This window comes from Schistocerca cancellata, chromosome 8 (assembly GCF_023864275.1).
Source record: "Schistocerca cancellata isolate TAMUIC-IGC-003103 chromosome 8, iqSchCanc2.1, whole genome shotgun sequence".
Lineage (NCBI taxonomy): Eukaryota > Metazoa > Arthropoda > Insecta > Orthoptera > Acrididae > Schistocerca > Schistocerca cancellata.
This window is the reverse complement of record NC_064633.1, coordinates 572,810,385-572,832,369: the sequence shown is the minus strand read 5'-3', so window position 1 is coordinate 572,832,369 and position 21,985 is coordinate 572,810,385. Positions and strand designations below refer to the sequence as shown.

General features: G+C 37.5%; 1 protein-coding gene across 2 annotated transcripts in view; it reads left to right on the top strand.

Annotated features, from left to right (window-relative positions):
* The window catches only part of LOC126095018 (FGFR1 oncogene partner 2 homolog), a 69,721-nt gene that overhangs the window by 36,078 nt on the left and 11,658 nt on the right, over positions 1 to 21,985 (top strand). The window contains exons 4-5 of one of the 2 annotated variants that reach the window (XM_049909677.1): positions 545 to 589; positions 15,327 to 15,452. In XM_049909677.1, coding sequence (XP_049765634.1) covers positions 545 to 589; positions 15,327 to 15,452 — 171 coding nt within the window. The remainder of the gene's footprint in view (positions 1 to 544; positions 590 to 15,326; positions 15,453 to 21,985) is intronic. The other variant, XM_049909678.1, reaches the window with a different exon arrangement.

Below are 21,985 nucleotides of genomic sequence, written 5' to 3'. Positions count from 1 at the left end.
AGTTACATATTTTCCAACAGAATTATATGATGCATTCTAATGGCATTGAGAAAGTTTATAGATTTTTAATAATTTCTTTCCGTATGTGGACATATACTCTGCATTAACAAGTCGGGACATAACAGCACCAAGGGAGAAACCATCAACAAAAACAACTGTGGATACCTTCACTATCTCCTGGGCATATGACATCATTAGGATTGGGGGAGACATAATTCACCACATTTTGGACCAATCAGCATCTTCCTTCTGGTATTTTAATTATGTGCCTCATTTGTGCTTTTGGTATGGTGGTATAAAAAATAAGTTTCATACAATATGTATAGTGTTAAAGTGCGTAATTACTTGACTACTATCATTGCCTGTGCACACTGTGTTTTGTTCTTTGTACATGCTTTTGTGTACAATTAACTTTGTTTATGAATGATGCAGTAGCCCAGATTATTCCATAACGCATTAGTGAATGAAAATGGGCAGAATATTACAAGTTATTAATTTGTTTGTATCAGATCCCATGCATTGATACTTACATCATGTTCCATAGATCCCATCACAAACGGAAACCTTGCAAGATGCAGAACAAGAAAAGGTATAAATTTATTCAATATTTACTAACAATATTTATGGCAAAAGAATATTTTCTTTTTTAGTTGCCAGTACAGAAACATTTGTAACAAGGCTGACACACTCAACAATTTAAGCATTCAGTTCATTATCAAGCTCTAAGAATTTTATAACTTTCATTAATCAGAAGAAAGAAAAATGTATATGCGTATATGCTAATGGAAATGAGTAACTGCTACCAACCCTGAATTGAGAGAAACATTCAGAATAGGTAAAGAATAGGGAGTTACAGTGTATAATGAACATGACATGTTCAAATTCTATAGTACCATTAATTTAGTTTGTAAATTGCTTCTTGTATTGTTGACTCCCTAGTTCAGAATCAGTGAAAGTCAAAAGACTTTGTCACTAACGTTTTGTCGACACCCACTAACAAACTTAGCAATATGGAATCCGGTACCACTGTAGTATCTATTGTTTAGTGTCACTTTTAATTTTTCTATACTGTGTTGGAGTCTTTTGTGCTAGAAAGTTGAATCAATTCATGGTTCATTGTGAGCATTGCCTAAAACTTCTCCTCCATACTATCAACACTGGTGTGTAAAATTTAATGTTGAAAGTAATTTTTGTATGATGTCGCTGTCAAGTGACATGTCTTGTTGAAACTTGGACCATACGTAAAGACTTGATACAGTATAGTGCAGAAGGTAACTGAAAGAAATACAAAGTGAGATGAACGGAAGTGACATTTTTATGCAAGTACAATAAATACAATGAAGTAGGTACAATTCATGGTGGTCTCATGGGCGTTAGAAAAGGCAAAACGTGGATTCTAATAGGATACATAATTATCACGGATGGCAACGCACGTGCTGCAGTGTGCTCACTTGCAAGTCACAAGATTGGTAAGGAGTTCTTGTGGCAGGATGTTCCATTCATCCTCCAACGCAGTTGACAACTATTGGATGGTCTTCGTGGCATGTGGACATGCTGAAATACATCCCACTTGATGGGAATTGACGCGAGATGCAGAGTATGCATTACTATCCATGGTGATTACACTCTCTATAAGAGCTATGTCCCACCTTTTGTAATGCCCAGGGACCAACATAAATCACAGTGACATCAGTGTAGTTATTATCTTTGAGTAATAGTGTAATTTTTGTTCATCATGTTGCATATTTATTTCAGTTACCTTTTGTGCACCGTAGCAGTTCTTTGTACGCATGGTCCAAGTTTCATAGAGCTATGTTTCTTAGCACTGTGTGGTGGGCAGAGATAACTTTTCCTTTTCTTTGCTGCCGCCTCCCACCTCCCCCCCCCCCCCCCCCCCACCACCACCACTAACAAACAAGGAAAAATTTACAGACTGTACTATGGTGTAGGTGGCTATCAAGTCCAAAGTAAAGAAAATATATAATAAATTGAGAAGTAGTATTGTAATGAGAAGAAAAGAGTATTAGTGAATAAATAAATAAATAAATGAGGCAAACATAGAGGTAGAAACAGAAAGATACAGGAGTTGGAAAAAACTATGGAAGCACTAAGAGAAATGCATGCTTGAATATAATATATGCAGTTGCTTGCCAAACCTGTAGGTTGCACTGTTGCATGTACCATGAATGGCACCTGTGCAGTGTTCCCAATACATTTCAAATGCCAGTTGTGGTTATAACAGTTTTCTGTGAAGTTATGACAACATTATGTCAGAGCTCAATGCATTTTAACGTGGGCAAATGGTTTGTGCTCAAATGGTAGGTACTTCCGTGTTTGAAGTGTTTGGTGTTTCAGGAGGCACCATATCTAAAATTAATGCCACTTACAGGGAAAGTGGAAAACAATCATCCAAAAAGTCACAGTTCAGACAAACATGTGTATTGAGTGATAGTGGTAGATGGTTGTTGAAGTTTGTGATGAAAAATGAGATCACTGTTCCCCAAAAGTTGATGATGAATGGAATGTCACTCCTGTGAGTTCTGTCAGCAACAAAACAAAACAAAGAGGGGTCTGTGAGCAGGAAATTTCAGGGTGAGGTGGGATTCCAAAACCATTCATCAGTGATGCAGATGCCCTTATCAGGAAAACATGGTGCTCAAGCCATAAAACCTGGGCTGTGTAACTATGGAAGAATTTCATATGGTGGGGTGGTCTTGTTTTACACTGTTTCCAACTTCTAGCCAAGTCTGCATCCCAAGAATGAAACAAGATGGGCAGCCATATTGTGGTATTCCTTGAGCTTTACAATTAATCTGTGAGATCGCTTTACTGCCAAGGCTTGTGTGACCATTTTGGTATATCAGGGCCGTCCCATGTTGCACTGTTTCTTCCCAAAAGGTGATCATGTGTTCCAACATGACAGGCCCCCTGTTCACACAGTTTGCATTGTCCAGGACAACTTTTGTGAACATGAGGCTGTATTGTCGCATCTCCCCTGGCTGTCGCAATTGCCAGATCTCAATATTATTCAGTCATTGAGGTCTACTTTGAGAGAATGGTGCTTGATCACTATCCACCTCCATCATCGTTACCTGCCCTTGCCACTGTTTTGCACGGAGAATGGTAAAAGGTTCCCTTGAAACCATACAGGACCTGTATTTAGATATTCTGAGATGACTGTAAGCTGTTTTGAATGCCAATGGTTTTCTACACCATATTAGGAATAGTAATGTGTTGTGATTTTTAGTGTTTCCATACTTTTGTCCTCCTTCTGTATTTGAGGCTGTTAGTAAATGCCGGAAGTAGGTTGAATGTTTAAAAGAGTGAAAGTACAGAGTGTGTTCGACCTTCAAAGAAATTAGGAGTAAATCTAACACAATTAACAGGAAAGTTATGCTTTAAGAAAGCTGTTGCTTTCTCAATGACCTAATGCACTCATATGAATATTAACCAATACAATTATAGACTAACACATTTGTATGTACAGTGAGACTGGGTATCTATTTACAGTGGTAATTGTTACTTGTCATAAGAAAGGTTTTTAAGTGGGTTGGTGGAGACAGTCAGTTTGAGAGAAGTGGCCAAAGTCGTGTGTTTCTAATTTTTGTTTGACTTTCCTGGAGTACTGAAAAACTATAAACTGTAGACATAGAGATTAACTCAGATTGCACGGCCCCTCTCGCCAGAGATGAGAGTCCTCTCTCGGGCATGGGTGTGTGTGTGTGTGGTGTTCTTAGCATGCGTTACTTTAAGTAGTGTGTAAGTCTAGGGACCGATGACCTCAGAAGTGTGGTTCCTTAGGAATTCACACACATTTTTAAATAAAATTTGGAGCTGTTATCTATTGCTTTGTGGTAGTATAAATCAGTTTACTGAAATGACTTCTATTATAAACTACAGGTATCACTAAAGTGTAAAATAAGCAGGAAGTGAGTACATAAATGATGCAGAAGACAAGTTTGCAAATATTTGTAAGTTCAAATATACAAACTAAGATATCACATTTCTTTAAGGGTCAGCTTAGTAAATGATATTGGGTGTACTACATATTGATGTGCCTTGCTATTTTTAAATTATGAACATGCAGAAATTTCACTTAAACATTCTGATTTTGTGTACAAGATGGTACCTTTTAGTTATCACTATTTTTATTTATTTGAATTTGAATAATGCTAGGTGACCATCTACAGAGGTGAGGCCATTACAGATGAGAATCCTCCATTGGCGACAGTTACAGACATAGTCATTGTTTGCCAACTTCTCCGGGCACTGGCTGACTCGGGGACTTCCTTTTCAATAGTGTCTGCTTATTGTCATCAGATAAAGAAGACTATGTTCTGTGATATGAGAGCAATTGTGCCGAAGGCTGTGTAGGAAATATGTCCAGCATACTGGAAGATGTATTGCAAGAATAACCGTCATTGACAAAACTCAGCTCTTTGAAATTGTCATTTGAAGAGAATGTAGTCGTAACATTATTCTCAGTTGGGAGTTTTGCAGGCATTACAAGCCATGATAGATCGTGTAAGGTGAGAGCTCCAGATTGATGAAGTCTGTCATTGAAGACATTGTTATTCCACCATCATCAGTAACACGACTTCCAGTCGTGAATGAAGAATTACTGGCAGCCCTGGGGAGAAAGCTACTGTCGAATTGCTAATAGCACCTGGGCTGACTGAGTAACAATGTCAGTGTGTGTTATCTGTTCTGTGACAGTTTTTGGAATCTGATCTGGAGTGGAGAAAAGACTGATCAAGCAGCCAGTAGTGAAACATCCATTTCAGCACTGGGGATAATCCATCAGTCTACTTGTACAGGGTGTCTTGGCTGAATATTGGATAATTTGGGATGAAGCAGAGAAGGTGCTGCAAGATGACACGGTTGAAACTTCAGAGACTCCTTGGTCCTCACCTGTGGTTCTTGTGAACAAGGATGACACATGGCATTTCTGCATCTACTACTAACGGCTGAACAAAATTGCGAAGAAAGATTTCTATTGATTGTCAAGCATTGATGACACCTTGCAGTGCTTGAAATGAGCAAAGTATTTCTTCAACTATGGGCATAAAGAAAGACTACTAGCAGATTGAGGCTGACAATGCTAACTGGGAAAAGATTGCTTTCATAACTCCTGAGTGCCTCTATGACTTTAAGCTATGCTGTTTAGACTGTGTAACATTCCAGTTGAACACATGGACCATGGACATATCTGTCTTTGGTTTCTAGATGACATTGTTGTTATTTGAAAGCCATTTGAAGAATATCTAAGTTGCCCAACAACCATGTTGAATGTGTTCTGACTGTAACGTTCCACTGAAATCCGAAAAAGTGCCCCTTTGAATGAAATTTCCACTCTACAGCGGAGTGTGCACCGGTAGAAGACAAGGTACTGGTGGAATTAAAGCTGTGAGGACGGGGCGTGAGTCGTGCTTGGGTAGCTCAGTCGGTAGAGCACTTGCCTGCGAAAGGCAAAGGTCCTGAGTTCGAGTCTTGGTCTGGCACACAGTTTTAATCTGCCAGGAAGTTTCAAGTGCCCCTTTAATGCTCAAGAAAATAAAATCTTGAGCCACCTAGTGAATAGCAATGAAATCCAAGTCTAGAGAAAATAAAACCAGTCACAGATTTTCCAATTCCTTGACACATTTGTGATGAGAGAAGTTTTTTTGGAATGTGCTTGTACTACCAGCAGTTCATAAGAGACATCTGTACAAAGACACATACCTTGCAAAAATACTGCAGAGAGATCTCAAATTTTCCTGGTACGAGATGTAAGAAAGATCTCTCCTTGTCCTTGAAGAGTTGGGGATGTTTTCTGCAGTTCTAGCATTATATGACCAGAATGCGGAGACAGAACTTCACACCAATGCTAGTGGTTATGGTATTATGCTTCCAGATTACTCTCCAAGTCCAAGATGAACTACTTTATGACCAAGAAAGGGTGTGTTGCTGTTTGGACCATCACAGGTTCCAGTCATATTTGTTCAGAAAACTATTCATTATTGTGATGAACGACCATTCTCTGCGCTAGCTGACCAGCCTACATGATCCATCAGGTTGACTGGCGAGATGTGCACTAAGTCTTCAGGAGTACGATGTCACAATGGTGTACAAAAGTGGACACACATACAAGGATGCTGACTGCCTTTCAAGGAATTCTTTGGCAGAACACAGCAGCTTTGATGAAATCTGTCATTGCTGCACTAAATGACACTACTGTTGAACAAAGAGATGCACCTTTGAGAAATGATAGCTTTGGAGGAGGAGGAACTGACAAAAGGAGGATTCTAATTAATAAATGGAACATTGTGTAAGAGGAAGTATGTTCCAGCAGTGCAGAACTTGTTGCTTGTCGTCCCAGCTCATTGACTGCTATCTATGCTATTTCTATGACATTCCAACATCTGGTTATCTTAGCTGCATGGATACACTAGAACAGGGGTAGCCAAACTTTTTTACCTACTGCACATGTTTGTGTTCTAGTTAGTAGTAAAATTTTCTAAGTGCACAGTGGTTCCTCAGTAATGGTGGCTTGTAGGGAAGTAACTTTATTTGGGGATTTATACGGCAGAGGTACAGCAAGTTAAAGCATACAGTAATAATTAAGTACAAAGTACTTCAAAAATGTGGTGGTGCCAAAATGCAAAGTAGACGTTCGCCCAGGAATCAAGACTCACCAGTTGAACAAACACTTCAGCAACATACATAGGTCGCAGAATGGTCCAGCAGAGGCTTCTCGGAAGAATTATAAAGGAGTCTTCATTCACCTAGGTACAAATTCTCTTAGAAGCAACACTGAAGAGGAAATTGTAAGTGAAACAAAAAAACTTAATTCGATCAGCCAGTAATCTCTACAAAACATCTAGAATTGTAGTGAGTGGTATTGTATACAGACGATCCGTCAGTGATCAATACATAAACAGAATAAACCGTGATGTAAACGGAATCTGTAACAATCTAGGAGCTGTGTTTATAAATCCGAACAAGTTCTTAAACAATAAATGCTTGGGTAAAGACAGTCTTCATTTATATAGGCTAGGATCCAGAATTCTCAGTAAAATGTTCGCTGATACAAGTAAAATTCTGAATAATAAGTGAAACTTGTAAGTAATGATGGGGATGGGAAACGGTGTTTGCTAACAAAAACGGCGAGACCGAAACAGTACCCAAGAAAGAGTAGGCCTATGCCTGAACCCATAAATAAAAAAGTGTGTCCATGTATAATGCACTTGAATATAAACGGTCTCAGTGCTGACTTTTCAAACAAAAATCATAAACTTGATGACTTACAAATTATTCTTTCAAAATTTAAAAATATTATAGTTAGCTGTCTCAATGAACATTGGCTTACGTGCGGTAATATTAAAATTCTTTATAAAATCGAAAATTTTGAATTAGCAAACAGTTTTTGTAGAGGAGAGAAATCACATGGAGGTTCTTGCATACTTACTCATTCTGACATGAAATATGAAGTAAGGAACAATTTTAATCATTTGAATGAAGAATGTATATTTGAAAGCTGTTGTATCGAGTTAAGGGACCTAAATGTCGTAGTAATTTCTGAGTACCAGACAAAACTACAATTGAAGCTTTCCTGCTCAAATTTAAGTGCCTTCTTGAAAATCTTAATAAAGAAAAAAGGAAAAATATTATAATAGCTGCTGATTTCAATATAAAAATATCATAGCTGACAGCAATGATGTGTCCAAATTCAATGACTTGATAAAAACCTTTGGCTTCAAAGCAAACTTCATCCAACCCACTAGAATAAATGCACAGTCAGTGACCTGTGTTGATAATATTTTAACAAATTATGTGTTTGAAGATGTTAATAAATTTTGCTTAGATTTAGGAATCTCTGACCACTCTGCATTATTCATTGAACTACCAAAACACTATAAAAATTTTCATGTAACAAAAGCCACATGAAAAGGAACTTCAATGAAAAAAACCTAACTATATTTAGCAATAAGTTAAGAGAGGTTGAATGGCCTTATGAAAGCTGTATCTCAAGTCGTACTGACTTTAACAAATTTCTTGGTAGCTTTCTTGAAATATTTAATGATACTTTTCCACTTAAAGCCAAATGTAACAAAACGACTAGGAAGATTAAATGGATAACTCAGGGTATAAAAATTTCTAGCGCCAGAAAGAGGCAACTACATAATGAACTGAAATATTAGAAAAACAGACATTTTGCTTTGTATGTGAAACATTATAAAGCCATATTCAAAAAAGTTGTAAAGGCAGCAAAACAAATGTCAAACAATAAGTTTATTTTACAACATAATAGTAAGACAAAGGCAGTGTGGTCTGTTGTCAAATCAGAGTTAGGTGTTAAAGTCAGTAGTAATGAAATAACTAAGATTAAAGTAGATGATAATGTTGTTGTAAACCCATCTCAAATATCGGAGTGTTTAAATGAATTCTTCATAAATGTAGCAAAGTTAGAGGTTGATGTAGCAGGATATCAGAGTAAAGTAAATCCCTTTGGACTTGACCAAGAAGCTGAGTATCTCACAGATTTTAAAAAAAGTCACAATAAAGGATGTGAAAAATGTTTTATTGCCATTAAAAAATAAAAATTCTGATGGGTGGGATGGGATACCAATTAAAGTGATTAAAGCAGTATATGACATAATAGCACCCCCGCTAGCTAAAATAATCAACCAATCTTTTGAACAGGGGTGCTTTCCTGATGTGTTAAAATATGCCGAAGTGAGACCTCTGTTCAAGAAAGGGTCGAGGGAAGATATGGGAAACTATCGCCCTATTTCTATTTTCCCAATCCTGTCAAAAGTGTTAGAGAAAGTAGCTGCAAATCAGATCAAACATTTTATCGTAAAAAATGATATTATTGTAAGTAACCAATTTGGATTCCAACAAGGAAAAAACACAATGGATGCAGTAAATAACTTTATTGAGAACATATGCAAATCATTGGATCAGAGGAGTCAAGTCGCAGGTGTCTTCTGCGATCTTTCAAAAGCATTTGACTCAGTGAACCATGACTTGCTCTTCTACAAATTAAACAAATATGGGATTAAAGACAAAGCTCTGAAATGGCTCACATCATACTTGCACAACAGAAAGCAAAGGGTAAGTGTCACATCAAATGCAGTGAATTATTATTCTAAATAGAGTACAGTATCACAAGGTGTGCCTCAAGGCTCCATTTTGGGCCAGTCCTGTTCCTATTCTATGTAAATGACTTGCCCATAAATATAAATTCCCCATCAGTTCTGTTTGCGGATGACACTTCTGTTTTAATTGAAGATGATGCAGGAAAAATTCAGAGATCCATTGTGAGCACAATGGGTACTCTAGAAAACTGGTTCCAGTTAAATGGCTTGAAACTGAACATTGCAAAAACCAATATGGTACATTTCAAAACCAAACATTTGAAATGGGTGGATCTTAAAATACATCATCACAATCATCCTATGGAATAAGATAAAACAGTCAAATTCCTAGGACTAAATGTGGACAACTTAAACTGGAGTACAGACATTGAGTTCCTATCAAATAAACTAAGCAGCTTTGCATTTGCAATGCAAATACTAGCAAACTCTACTGACATGAGTACACGAAAAATAGCATATCATAGTTATTTTGAATCTGTCATTAGGTATGGTACCATTTTCTGGGGAAATTCAAGTAGTGTATCTTGAATACTGAAACTGCAAAAGAAAATTATAAGATACATGTGCAGTGCACAACAAACAGAATCTTGTCACCCATTATTTCGGAACCTGCAAATCCTAACAGTTCCCTCCATATACATTTATGAAATTATAATCTTTGTACACAGCAGACAAAAATTATTTGAGGAAAATCATTTTAACCACACATACAACACAAGAAATAAAAATAATTTTATGTTACCCAAACACCATTTGAAATTATATGCACGAACTCCACAGTATATGGGGATGACAATATATAACAAGCTAATGGGCAAAAATATATTTAATATGAAGCCAGAGAGTCTAAAAATAAGCCTACAGCAGATTCTGTGGGATAAATGCTACTATTCAGTAGAAGAATTCATAAAGGATGACATGATAATTTGAGCAAGGAGTAATTAATTGTTAGTCTTTTATTGTATGTGTAACAAAATTGTATTATTTTTATGATACCATTTGTTAAAATAAGTTGTTGTAATTAATTGTTAGCTTTTTATTGTATATGTATTTTTATATTGTATTATTGTTATGGTACCATTTGTTAAATCAGGTGTTGTATGTATATGGTAAAACTTTACCAAAATTTTGACGTGTCTCCTGTACCTGAATCGAATGGTTTAGGTTACGTACAGTATGAGACTAATACACCACAATTCACAATTCAGTACCAAAACATTTGGAAAACCTAATGAAAATGTTTTTAAAACTCCTACCACTTGCTGCCCACCATCTACCAACTGCTTTCCACCATAAAAGCTGGAACGCTTACTAGTAGTTGGTATGGACTAAGTTGACTACCATTGATCTTGGTAAAATCACACATGCATGTGACCAACAAGGTCCATTTCAACCCGTCAGACACTATCTGAGCTACTGTAAGCAATGCCAGTGATGGAAGCACATGCTGCAATTACCTCCATGGGATCTAATACCAATTCTGCTTGCAGCTGCACTATTCTACTGAATTGGAATTGGTGTATTGATGTTGTCCCTGAAGTCAAAAATTGGGAATCGATAGATAATAATCTGCGCAGACTGCTGACTGCTGAAGCTCTCTAGAAGTTGCGAAATTCCATATAAAAGACACCATATTGAAGCATGAAGCACCCTGTGTGATGATCTCTATTAGTGGAAAAGTTTTCTCACCGAAACTAGTATGAGAAAAATTTCTTGTTCTAACATCACCCACAAGATGACAAATGTCTGCCATGTACAGAATGCTTTAATGAAACATTGATGGATATATTTTCAATGTGTATTGATGTCAAACAGAGATATTGCTATACAATACTGCCAGTCCTGACATTCGCATACAACACAGCAATGAAAAACATACAGGTTTAACAGTGATTTTTCTGCTCAATTCTCGTGAGGCTGAAATGGCAGTGTTCCTGTTTCAACCAAGTGATGCTTAAATCTTTGTTTGTCTGTCCTTGTAGTAGATGGTTACAGGCTCCCATACAGATCCTAGTTGCCTGGGAGAAAGATGGAGAGCACTATAACACCAAGCAGTGGCCAGTGAGGTACAGTCTGTTCAGTATGAAATGAAAATTAAAAAGTGCAGCCATCTCTTTTGCATTTATTTATGCACCAGTTTCGGTGTTCCTTTACACCAACTTCAGGCCTCTTGACCAACAAATTTGGATGAATCCATTCTCAGGTGCAGTCATAAAAGGAGCTAGTATTAAATAACTGGTGTCTGTTGATCTCTAGTTTCCACAAAACTATCCCTTCGTTCATGAACCGACGATTGTCAGGTTTTCATGCCAATTTATGTTGGTCAAGAGACCTGAAGATGGTGTAATGGAACACCGAAACTGGTTGCATAAATAAATTAAATGCAAAAATGATGGCTGCAGGTGTTCTGATATTCATTTCAAATGATACTCAGGATGGCAAAATGAAACATGTCATCACCAGGAGTGAAGAAGCAAGACAGCTGGCTTCTATACACATCGTAGTTGCCCGGGAGAAAGGCGGAGAGCACTATAACACCAATCAGTGGCCAATGAGGTACAGTCTAGGCCACTTGCTATGGTTTTTTTATGCCTGAGACTATCAGAAGAGTTGCTAAAGCACTACTTTGGGGGAGGGGGATATTGTATCCTTCAGCATTTGTTGGATGTCACGCACAAAGTTGAGGAGTGTGACCCTTCATCCAGAAGACAAAAGCACAGAGACAACATCCACATCCTGCATATGAATCCCTTCCTGCATATGAATCCCTACTACAGTCCTGAAGCACAGCGACGGGGGCTTCTTGTTCAAAAGGGGGGGGGCTACAAGATTACCTCTGATGCTTTTGATGATGAAGAGGATGTGACATCATGACCAGAACCTGAGAATCTGACAGTACTGTGACAAAGAAGACCATTGACAAGATCCAGCTCCAGGATGATGTAGTTGGCTCCAATAAGAATTTTTGAAACACTGGGTCACTGTTTTTGCAGGAGAGGAAGCAATACTGCAAGCTTTGGTACATGCAATGTGGCACAGTGGTTAGCATTACTGCCTAGGAAGCAGTGGGTCACAAGTTCAGACATGACCACCAGTTATTATTTGTTATCTGGAAGGTTCTCAAAAATTTCTTGTTTCTGATGTTTGCATATTCTGACATATTCAGGATTTGTAGAAATAGCAGCACTCTCTGTCCATGACTTCATGTCTGTTCTGGTTGTATGTTGGTGTTCGTAATAAATGTGCTTCAGTGCAGTGTGTTGGACTTCATTGATGGCCCTGCTTTTTTATTTGATCTTGCATGGTTGTGATGTGATAATGCACTCTAATAAAAACAAAACAACTCATCATGAAGAACTTATGTGAATAGGATGGAAATTGGTAGATGTGATTCACATATTTAGACAGACAAATGATACCAGTTTCAGACAAATTGGATGGTTTATTCAAGAGAAAGAGCATCACAACTTGAGGAAGTGAGTGATGTGTGGGTCCACCTCTGGCCCTTATGCAAGCAGTTACACTGCTGGGCATTGACTGATAGTTTTCGGATATTCACTTGAGGGATATTGTGACAAATTCTATCCAGTTGGCACCTAGATGGTCTAAGTCCAGAGGTGGTTAGAGGGCAGTGCCCATAATGTTCCAAACATTCTCAATTGGGGAGAGATCTATTGGCCTTGCTGGCCAAGATAAGGTTTGCAAGCAAGAAGACGAGCAGTAGAAACTCTCACTGTGTGCGGGCGGTCATCATCTTGCTGAAATGTAAGCCCAGGATGACTTGCCATGAAGGGCAACGAAAATCAGGGTGTAGAATATTGTCAACGTACCACAGTGCTGTAAAGATGCCGTGGATGACAACCAGACAGCCAAAGGGGTCCTGCTATGAAAAGAAATTGCATCCCAGACCATCACTCCTGGTTAGCAGACAGTATAGTGGATGACATGTTGGTATCCATAGCCATAAGGGTTGTCATCAGACACATCTTAGGTGATCATTGGGGCTCATTCTGAAGTGGGATTCATCACTGAATACAATTCTATTCTAGTCAATGAGATTCCAGGCCAAAGAAATGCTTGGAGACGCACTGGGCAGTGGTAGGGTACCAATCTGGCTGTCACCTGACATCCAACAACTCTGTTGATCAGTACCAAGCTGAGGAACTGCTCTCATAAGGGGCAGAGGCAGACCAACACATCACTGACTTGCTCACTTTGTGGAGATCCAATGGTATTGACAGACTGCCATGTCATCCTCAGCCTATTGGCTTCACTGGATGCGGATATGGAGGGGCATGTGCTCAGCACACTGCTTTCCCAGCCGTTGTCAGTTTTTGTGATAGGAGCCGCTGCTTCTCAATCAAGTAGTTCAATGTGTCTCACAAGGGCTGAGTGCACCCTGCATACCAACAGTGCTCGGCAGACCAGGCAATTACCTGTCAAAGTGCTAGCCAAGCCCAACAGCACGTAAATTTGGTGATATGACAGGAACCGATGTTACCACTTCATGGGCCTTCCAAGGCCTGTTTGGAGGAGTTAAGTTTATTTCAATTTGTGAAGCTCTTTCTCTTGAATTTTGTGAAATTGTAATCATTTCGTATGGGTTGAATACTGTCTTTTGCAACTGTAATATAAGATTTATTACCGAATGTGTTTTGCTTTATTCTAAAGCATCTTTAGTGGTCAGGTTTTTTGTTGTTTATGTTATTTTTTATGTTCTTCTGTGTATATGTGTTACATTTTAACACACAGCACTTGCACTAACACTAAACGTATTCAGATTTCTGTATGTTGTGAAGAAGTACTGTCATCTCACCATTTCTGCAGTTGAGGAAAAAAAGAGGCAAAAAAAGTAAGACAACATGTTGTGTAATCATTTGTTTGTCTGTATGTGTAAATCACATTTACCAATTTCCATCATATTCGGATAATTCCTTCGTGGTGCATCACTTTTTTTTTCACATTGAGAGTGTATTATCTTTAAAACATAAATCGGAAAAATAGACATAACTATCAAATTTTTTATGCAGAAAGTGCTGTGAAGTGTCAAAAAGTTCACTTCATTGATGTGGACAATTTAGTATGTTTATATTTTCTTTAGCTTTATTAGAGCAAGCAAGAGTTAAATCAAGCTGGAATTAATACTGCTACTTCTCATTGGATGAAGGGGGTGTGCAAAGAGCTCAGTGTGTATTGAGTAGCTCACCCTGTGACTTTTATCTCCGTCTGTGCTGATCCAGGCACTGTGCTATCGAAATGCATTTTCACCTGTCGATGACCTTATACCTTCTCTCTTCATGTGATTGTGAACCAGTATCTCTCATCCTTCAAGGTGCATCACCAGGTGATGGCCAAAAGGGGGTGTTAACTTAAAATGAATACTGTGTAGCCAAGAAGCAGGGGTGTTTCCTGCAGAAACCTAAGCATATTGACATCAAAGAATTGTAGGCCGGATGATTGTAACATGCAGCAGCTGACACTGGTGGTAGCTACCATTGTCGTGTATTTTATGCATGAAAATGGTCTAATTTGGCAGAAACTGATAATTAAAATTTACAAAATGCTATATAGACTGTGTGTTCATAGAACTGTATAATAGTTCACCTTTCTATATATCTGTTGTGGTAATCTATCTGTATCTTTCAGCTATGGCTATTACAAAAAGGACCTGCCTAAATGATTTCTGAACAGTTGGACAGTATTCCTGATACTAGAATCTCATAGGGACAACATCTCTTTGCAGATAAAATTCATTCATTAACTGAAAGCAGTTGTGCTGTGTCATTGGTTTGAGAATACTATTTCTGTTGTTAGTAGTTAGTTTGTTGGGTGAAGTTTAGTTTCCCTCTCCCCCCTCGGGTCACTGATGTGGTTTCCAAAGCTAGAATGTACATGTACATGTACATGTGCATGTTTCTATTTCAAGTGACTAGCATTGTAGTACACATCATTTCCATCTGCCCAAACACAATCAGCAGAATAATTTCATTTAACAAAGAGTTCTTAAGAATTAAAAGTATAAATTTGTGGAACAAAATAATATTATATTTAATTTTGTTCCATTCCAGAGCTATTTACAGGCAAGTAATATGTCTTTGAGAGGGCAAAATGTTTGTTCCATTGCTTCCCTCTTATGTGTTCAGAAAACAAAGGTAGTAATGATTTTTTTTAATTTTTGCATTATAGGTAATTTGTGAACAGTCTAATAAGATTTGTGAAATGGCTGCTGTTATGAGGAAATCAGCTGAAATTGATGAGCAAAAAGCACTTGAGGAAAGAGAATTGGTGACCAGGTTGGCTACTGAAAATAAGGTAGGCTATGTGATTTTTATGTATTCACATAACTGTAATTTTAAGGGGTCAGAAAATTCAAGATGTTTGGCGAAAGTTTGGATCCCTTATTTTCACAAGGAGAAGCAAATCATTAAAATTTCATCAGTTTGTGATGTGAAAACACATTTAAATTTTAACTGCTGATATAACTGGAACAAATATCTTGGGCTATTTTGTAAAGTTCAAATAATGTAAAGTGATGAGTTTAAGTAGTTGAATCAGTAGAGGTAACCGTTCACTGCATCAAAATTGTGTGTACACAGTTCTCCACAGCTTGTAAGTATTGGTTAAAATAAATCTTTCTGTAACCCACGTGCTGTGACACGTAAAAATATTTGATATGGTGTTTTCCTGTGTTAAAATATGGTTCAGATGGTTGTTATTATGATTGAGTATAACATTTAAATAGCATTTACGGTCAGTATTCTCACTAAATGTCTGTCATTTTTATGTAATTAAAGCTTAAAAAATTGATGCTCTGGTAAAGTCACAGGCTAGGAGTAAGACGACACTATACTTGTGTCATAGGAGTGTTAAACAAAGTAACGAGGTTTTTACATATTTTTGCTGCAAACAGTTGAGCTATTTAGTGATGGAAAATGCAATTACAACTTTTAAGTAACAATAGAAAGGAATTTTGTGAATGCTGATAGTGGAAGCCATGTGAAAGTTGATCGTTTATGCTCTACCCATTTAGAATGGCAATATGTGCAACAATGGACATTCTTTTCTCTGTTCCAAAAAATACATTAAACTCACTCAAAACTAAGGAATTGTAGAACATTTGCAAATCGGTCCATTCATTATAACTAGATTGTTGAATATCAATCATGAGCTACGAACCAAAGCACAAAAAAATTATTCTTGGTAAAACTTAGTGCTGATGATACCTGTGTAGAAGACACTCTGACGAGAAGGGGCATCTGTCAGGGATTCTGTGGTGCAATGGATAATGCATATGACTGTAGTGCAAGAGGTTACAAGTTTGAATCCTAGAAGGGTCATGTATTTTTTAAAAGTATTTACATGAAATACGAAAATAGCATTAGCAAGAACTGATTGTAGCAGTTGTTTAGATTGTGGGATGTATTATAAATAGCTTCACATTAGTCGTACTCTGAGAAATGGACAACAGAGGATAAATTCATTTACTTTGTGAACAAACCATTAACTTTTTTGTGAAGTGTTGCTAATAGTGAAGCTATGGCTATGCGTCCACAGTACAATGACATTATACAGGAGATATAAAGTGTGTACAACATGGAGGTTACACAAACATAAGGGCTGTAATGTTTGTGAGTGTAAAGTAATGTTAGCATCTGAAGCAGACTTACTTCCTCTTTATGTAAGGTGATGAAACTGCAAAGGTTTTAACAATAAGGGTCCTATCTAGACAGCACAAAGACAAAAACATAGTTTCTAATAAAATAAAAAGTTTGTGGTCACATTACATCTCACCAAACGTGATGTGTGTGAACAGCTATTGCAGATGTAAGTGCCTGTAAACAGTAGACTGTAAAGTCATTTTACAAATAAGTTAAAAGTCTTTTGTGTTAGATTTGAACCAGAGATGTATGGGCATCATCTTATAAAATTCGACAGTTTAGCACTCTAACAACTGAGCTACCAATTAATTGAGATGTAGTTAGGTAAAATGACAAATTTCGCTAGGAGTTTCATTTCATTGATTGACGCTATCCTTCATTGTAAGAGTGGGAGAGCATATCTTGGAGATAAGTTAATGTTAACTTCACAGTGCAGTTCACTTTTAATTAAGTTAGTGAATTTGTGTGTCAACATGGTAGCAATGTGCCGGTACAGTACAACCACAAAAACACTCCATTAGAGGCATTTTATGCCTGTGACATCACTGGCTAGCTCGCTGCTAATGCTAATCCACAGTGATGTCTTATTTTGGAATCTACGTTTCAGAAAATGGGTTACAAACAATGTTAGGTTAGGTTAGGTAAGACCACTCTGTTTGTAACCCATTTTCTGAAACGTAAATTCTAAAATAAGACATCACTGTGGATTAGCCTTAGCAGCGAGCTAGCCAGTGATGTCACAGGCATAACATGCCTCTAATGGAGAGTTTTTGTGGGAATTCAAATTATTTGAATTTCATTTCTATATTTATAAAGAATACTGAAACTAAAGAGGAAAAAAAAACATGTTAGAACATGATTCATCATTAAGACTGTTTCCAAAAAACAGTCAGATACCTTATTGCTAGACTGGTATTTGAGCTTATGGCCCAGCATCAGTGGCATTTTATGCAGGGGACACAAAAATAAATGTCTACATATTCATATATAACAAAAATATGCTATGGATAGATTGCTGTTCACCATATAGATGAGGTGTTGAGTTGCAGACACACACAATGAAAAGACTGCTAAAATATTAAAGCTTTTGGACAAAGTTCTTCTGCAGTAGCACACTCATACATTCATACAAGCACAACTTGCACACACCTGGCCACAATCTCATCCGTCACAGCCAGGATCTAGTGCCATGAGACAGTTAAAGCTTTCTGGGGATGGTAACAAGCTAGACATAGTCGCTCAATATAGGAGATCACCATACTGTAATGAGTAGTGTTACGGTTTCAAGCGAAAAGTTGTAGGGTTGGTGGTTTGCATCCCACTAAACTCAAACATTTTTTCTTCTAACCTTCTCTTTTTTAGTAGGTTCCAATACTTCCTTATTAGTTTGTATTAAACTATAATATTCTATGTAATGTATATATAAAGGCACTCTTTCTGAGGGGTGAGATTGTTCAGTTGGCTTAATCTAAAAGGTACGTTGTACCAGTTACAGTAAGATATTTTGCCCTTTTTTTTCTTTTTAAGTTTTGTAATTCAGATGTAGACATTCTGCTACTGAGTAGGATCAGTGATAAATAAGAATAACCTTAGGGTTTTACTAAAAAGTGAAAAATGATGATTTAATATTTATCTAATGTGGAGAACTATTGTAAATTTGTATCACGCTATTTGTAGTGGATTTTTATAAGCCGATGTCCTCATTGACTGAACATCGTACTTCCATTTTTACCTTATAACATTTTCATGGGAACTGAAGTTCTTATTTTTGTATACTGCAGACAGCACAACCTGACTAGCGTATGGACATGGGAGAAAAATACATTTTAATAGAGCTAATATGGGAATTTTATGCCCTACCATTTCATAAACAGTGTGATTTACAAGTCAGATACAGCCGACAACTGCCACAGGAGCGTGTTGCAATCACACATACCACGATAGGGGCCACGTACCATATGCACAAGTCTAATTGTTTCTGAGCATTGAGCAGCACTTTGAACTCGACACACTCAACATTGACGTTACACAGCACAGTCCATGTGCCGAAGGCTTAAGGCCTAATCCCTGCGTGGTGTTACATTTTATATATTGATATCTGTAACAAAAGAATATTTTGTGTACATAACATTAGAAGTATAATGCTATTTAAATATTATGTACATCTATATCAACTGACATGAGTGCCAAGTATGAAATCTCTGTTGTTAAAATTAATGTAGGTTTAGAAAATACAACTCCATGAATATTTAACTGAGCAAGGTTGGGCAGTGGTTAGCACACTGGACTCGCATTCGGCCATCCAGATTTAAGTTTTCCATGATTTCCCTAAATCACTCCAAGCAAATGCTGGGATGGTTCCTGTGAAAGGAACCCGAGCTTCTGCTCCGTCTCTAATGACCTCAATGTCAACAGGGTGTTAAACCCAATCTTCCTTCCTTCCATAGATATTTAAACTGTAATTATAACTGCATCTATGTGATCATGGTAGATAATGAACGCTGCCTTATCTTTGTCATACACAGCTTGTCCTGTGTACTTGTTATGCCTGTGAAATGCCAAATGGCCTCACTTCTTGGTCTTATTGGACACTACTACCCTTGTATAGTATTTGTTCAAGAACAGTACTCAGTATTTATATTTTTGTTTATTTATTTATTTTTTTATTTTGCCATCTGATGTATTTCAGTTGATACATGGTGTATCATTACATATAGGCCTTGATATTTTGTTTTTTTGATTTGATAACAATCTTCTACAACTTAATAAATTTGTAGTATAGACTATAGCATTATATATTTATGATATTTTACAGTGTATTCAGTTCTTTTTCACAATATATGACTATTTCCTTTACGTTTACAGCATTTTAACCCTTTTACTTGAAATAATGATGGCCTTTTGTAATCTATTTGTTCTGTCTTTCTTTATTTGTTACGCATCTACTTTTGATAGGGAATGTCTTCTTAATGTGTTCACAATTTATTTGGTTATGAAGAATCCAAAACTCTATGCTCTTTCTTTGTCATTTTGAATTTCATTCCAGCTTTCTTTAGCCATATTGTGACTGAAGGTACTTACATTGTTGTCACGCATTTCTTGGTATTTAATATAGAGCTACCTGTGCTTTAGACTTCGTTCTACTGAGATTATTTGTCCTTTGTGATCAGACAGATAGTTTTAAGTTACTGTTAATGTCTAGTTATCTGCCTGTATTTGGTGACCATATAATCTATATTAGAAACACTGTTTGTAGTCGTTCTGGTGTAGTCATAGATTGTGTCGTGCAAATTGTATGTGCTCAGGAGTGAGCAGAGATCCGCCTTCAGTTTTGATATCTCATTATAGTCAGTGCTGAGCCTCACTAAGTTAGATCACATTTCCAATGACAGCATTACATAACAGTTTGATATTGCACCGATCTAAGACCTGATGCATGAGAGTTGTCTTCGGTGGTTTGGGCATGTTTTATGGGCCAGTGATGACTCTATTGCCAAGGCAGGTTACACACTAGAAGTCATTAGAAGAAGACCCAAAGGACAACCAAAGCAACGTTGGGCTGATACGATTCATAAAGACCTTAAAAGCGTGAACATCCACCAAGATGCAGCCCGTGATAGTGCGAAATGGAGACAACGGACCCATGTAGCGAACCCCACAGGCATGCAGGACAAACGCTGAAGGAAAAGATTATAGTCAGTGTTGAGGTCACCACTCAGTACAGTCTTGTTGTTTCCTTTACAATTGCTGGCCTTATTTAACACACTATCTAATTTAATTAAAAATGACTTGGGACTACAGTCAGGTGGACATTAGATGTTGATGATATATTTTGTATTTTGAATTACAGTTTCAATTGCTGAACCCTCAAACTTTTTCAGTGCTATATTTTACTAGATCAACTCTGGTCTTTACCATGTTTGTAAGCAATTTTTTCACATATATGCAGCTGCCCCCAAAATATGTGTTCATCCTTTTTTCTTCATTTAGAGTGTATCGTAGAGATTTTTTATTTGTAGCATTTTGATTATTTTCATGAAGATGGGGTGTTATGTGTTATTTTTGCACACCTGGAGGAAATCTTTTCCTTGCCTAGCCTGTTGACATGCAACCCATGAATATTAAAATTGAACCTTGTAAGTCTCTTAGTTTCAATATTAAAACCTATCCTGCATTTTTTGAAATTGGAGTTACCTGTAGAGGAGACAAGCATTCTATTAAATAACCTTGTAGTCTTGTTTAGCTCTGGTCTGCCATTCTTGCAGTGAGCCAGTCATCTTCACAGTCAGTGGCTATCAAATGTAAATGGAATAAGGCTAATGATTCAAAGAACCTCACAACTGCACCAAGGTTCTTTGTTGTTTCACATACTGAATATGGTTAGTCCTATGCAATGGTAAATCCATTTCTCGTTCAGAAAGGCATTGATGCAATTGCCTCGTGATGACTGGGTGTTGTGTGATGCCCTTAGGTTAGTTAGGTTTCAGTAGTTCTAAGTTCTAGGGGACTGATGACCATAGATGTTAAGTCCCATAGTGTTCAGAGCCATTGATGCAATTGCCAGCCCTGTGAAATCCTGATCTCATTTATGTAATGGCACTTTGTTTTTGGAAACTACTTCAGATACTCTGGCACAACTACTGCTTGCCACTTCCCTTCTCCCCGACTATCCTGTTGGTGTCGAGGCCCATAGAACTCTGATTTTTTACTGTTGTGTTATTTATACAAGGCTGCTTGATGGCCTGACCAAGGCAGAAATCCAAATGTACCTCTCTGATCAGGGTGTCATTTCAGTTCATCGGATCATGAAAAAGGTCGATGCCTCCTTAGTGTCCACTTGCACTCTTTTTCCCACTTTTGACAGAGTTGTGCTTCCGTCAAAGATCAAAGCAGGTTATGAAGCTACCACAGTCCATCTGTACATTCTGAATGCAATGTGCTGCTACCAGTGTCATCATTTCAACCACACTCAAATGCCCTTTTGACATGCAGCCAAATATGTAACATGTGGTGGGAATGCTCACAGGGGCAATTGTCTGCCTCCTTCTCCCCACTGTATCAACTGCTGTGGTGACCATGCTGCCTCCTCTCCAGATTGTTCCATGTATCTTGATGAGCAGGCTGTCCAGGAGATCCGGGTAAAAGAAAAAGTGCCTTACCCGGTCGCTCGCAAGTTATTGGCTTGTT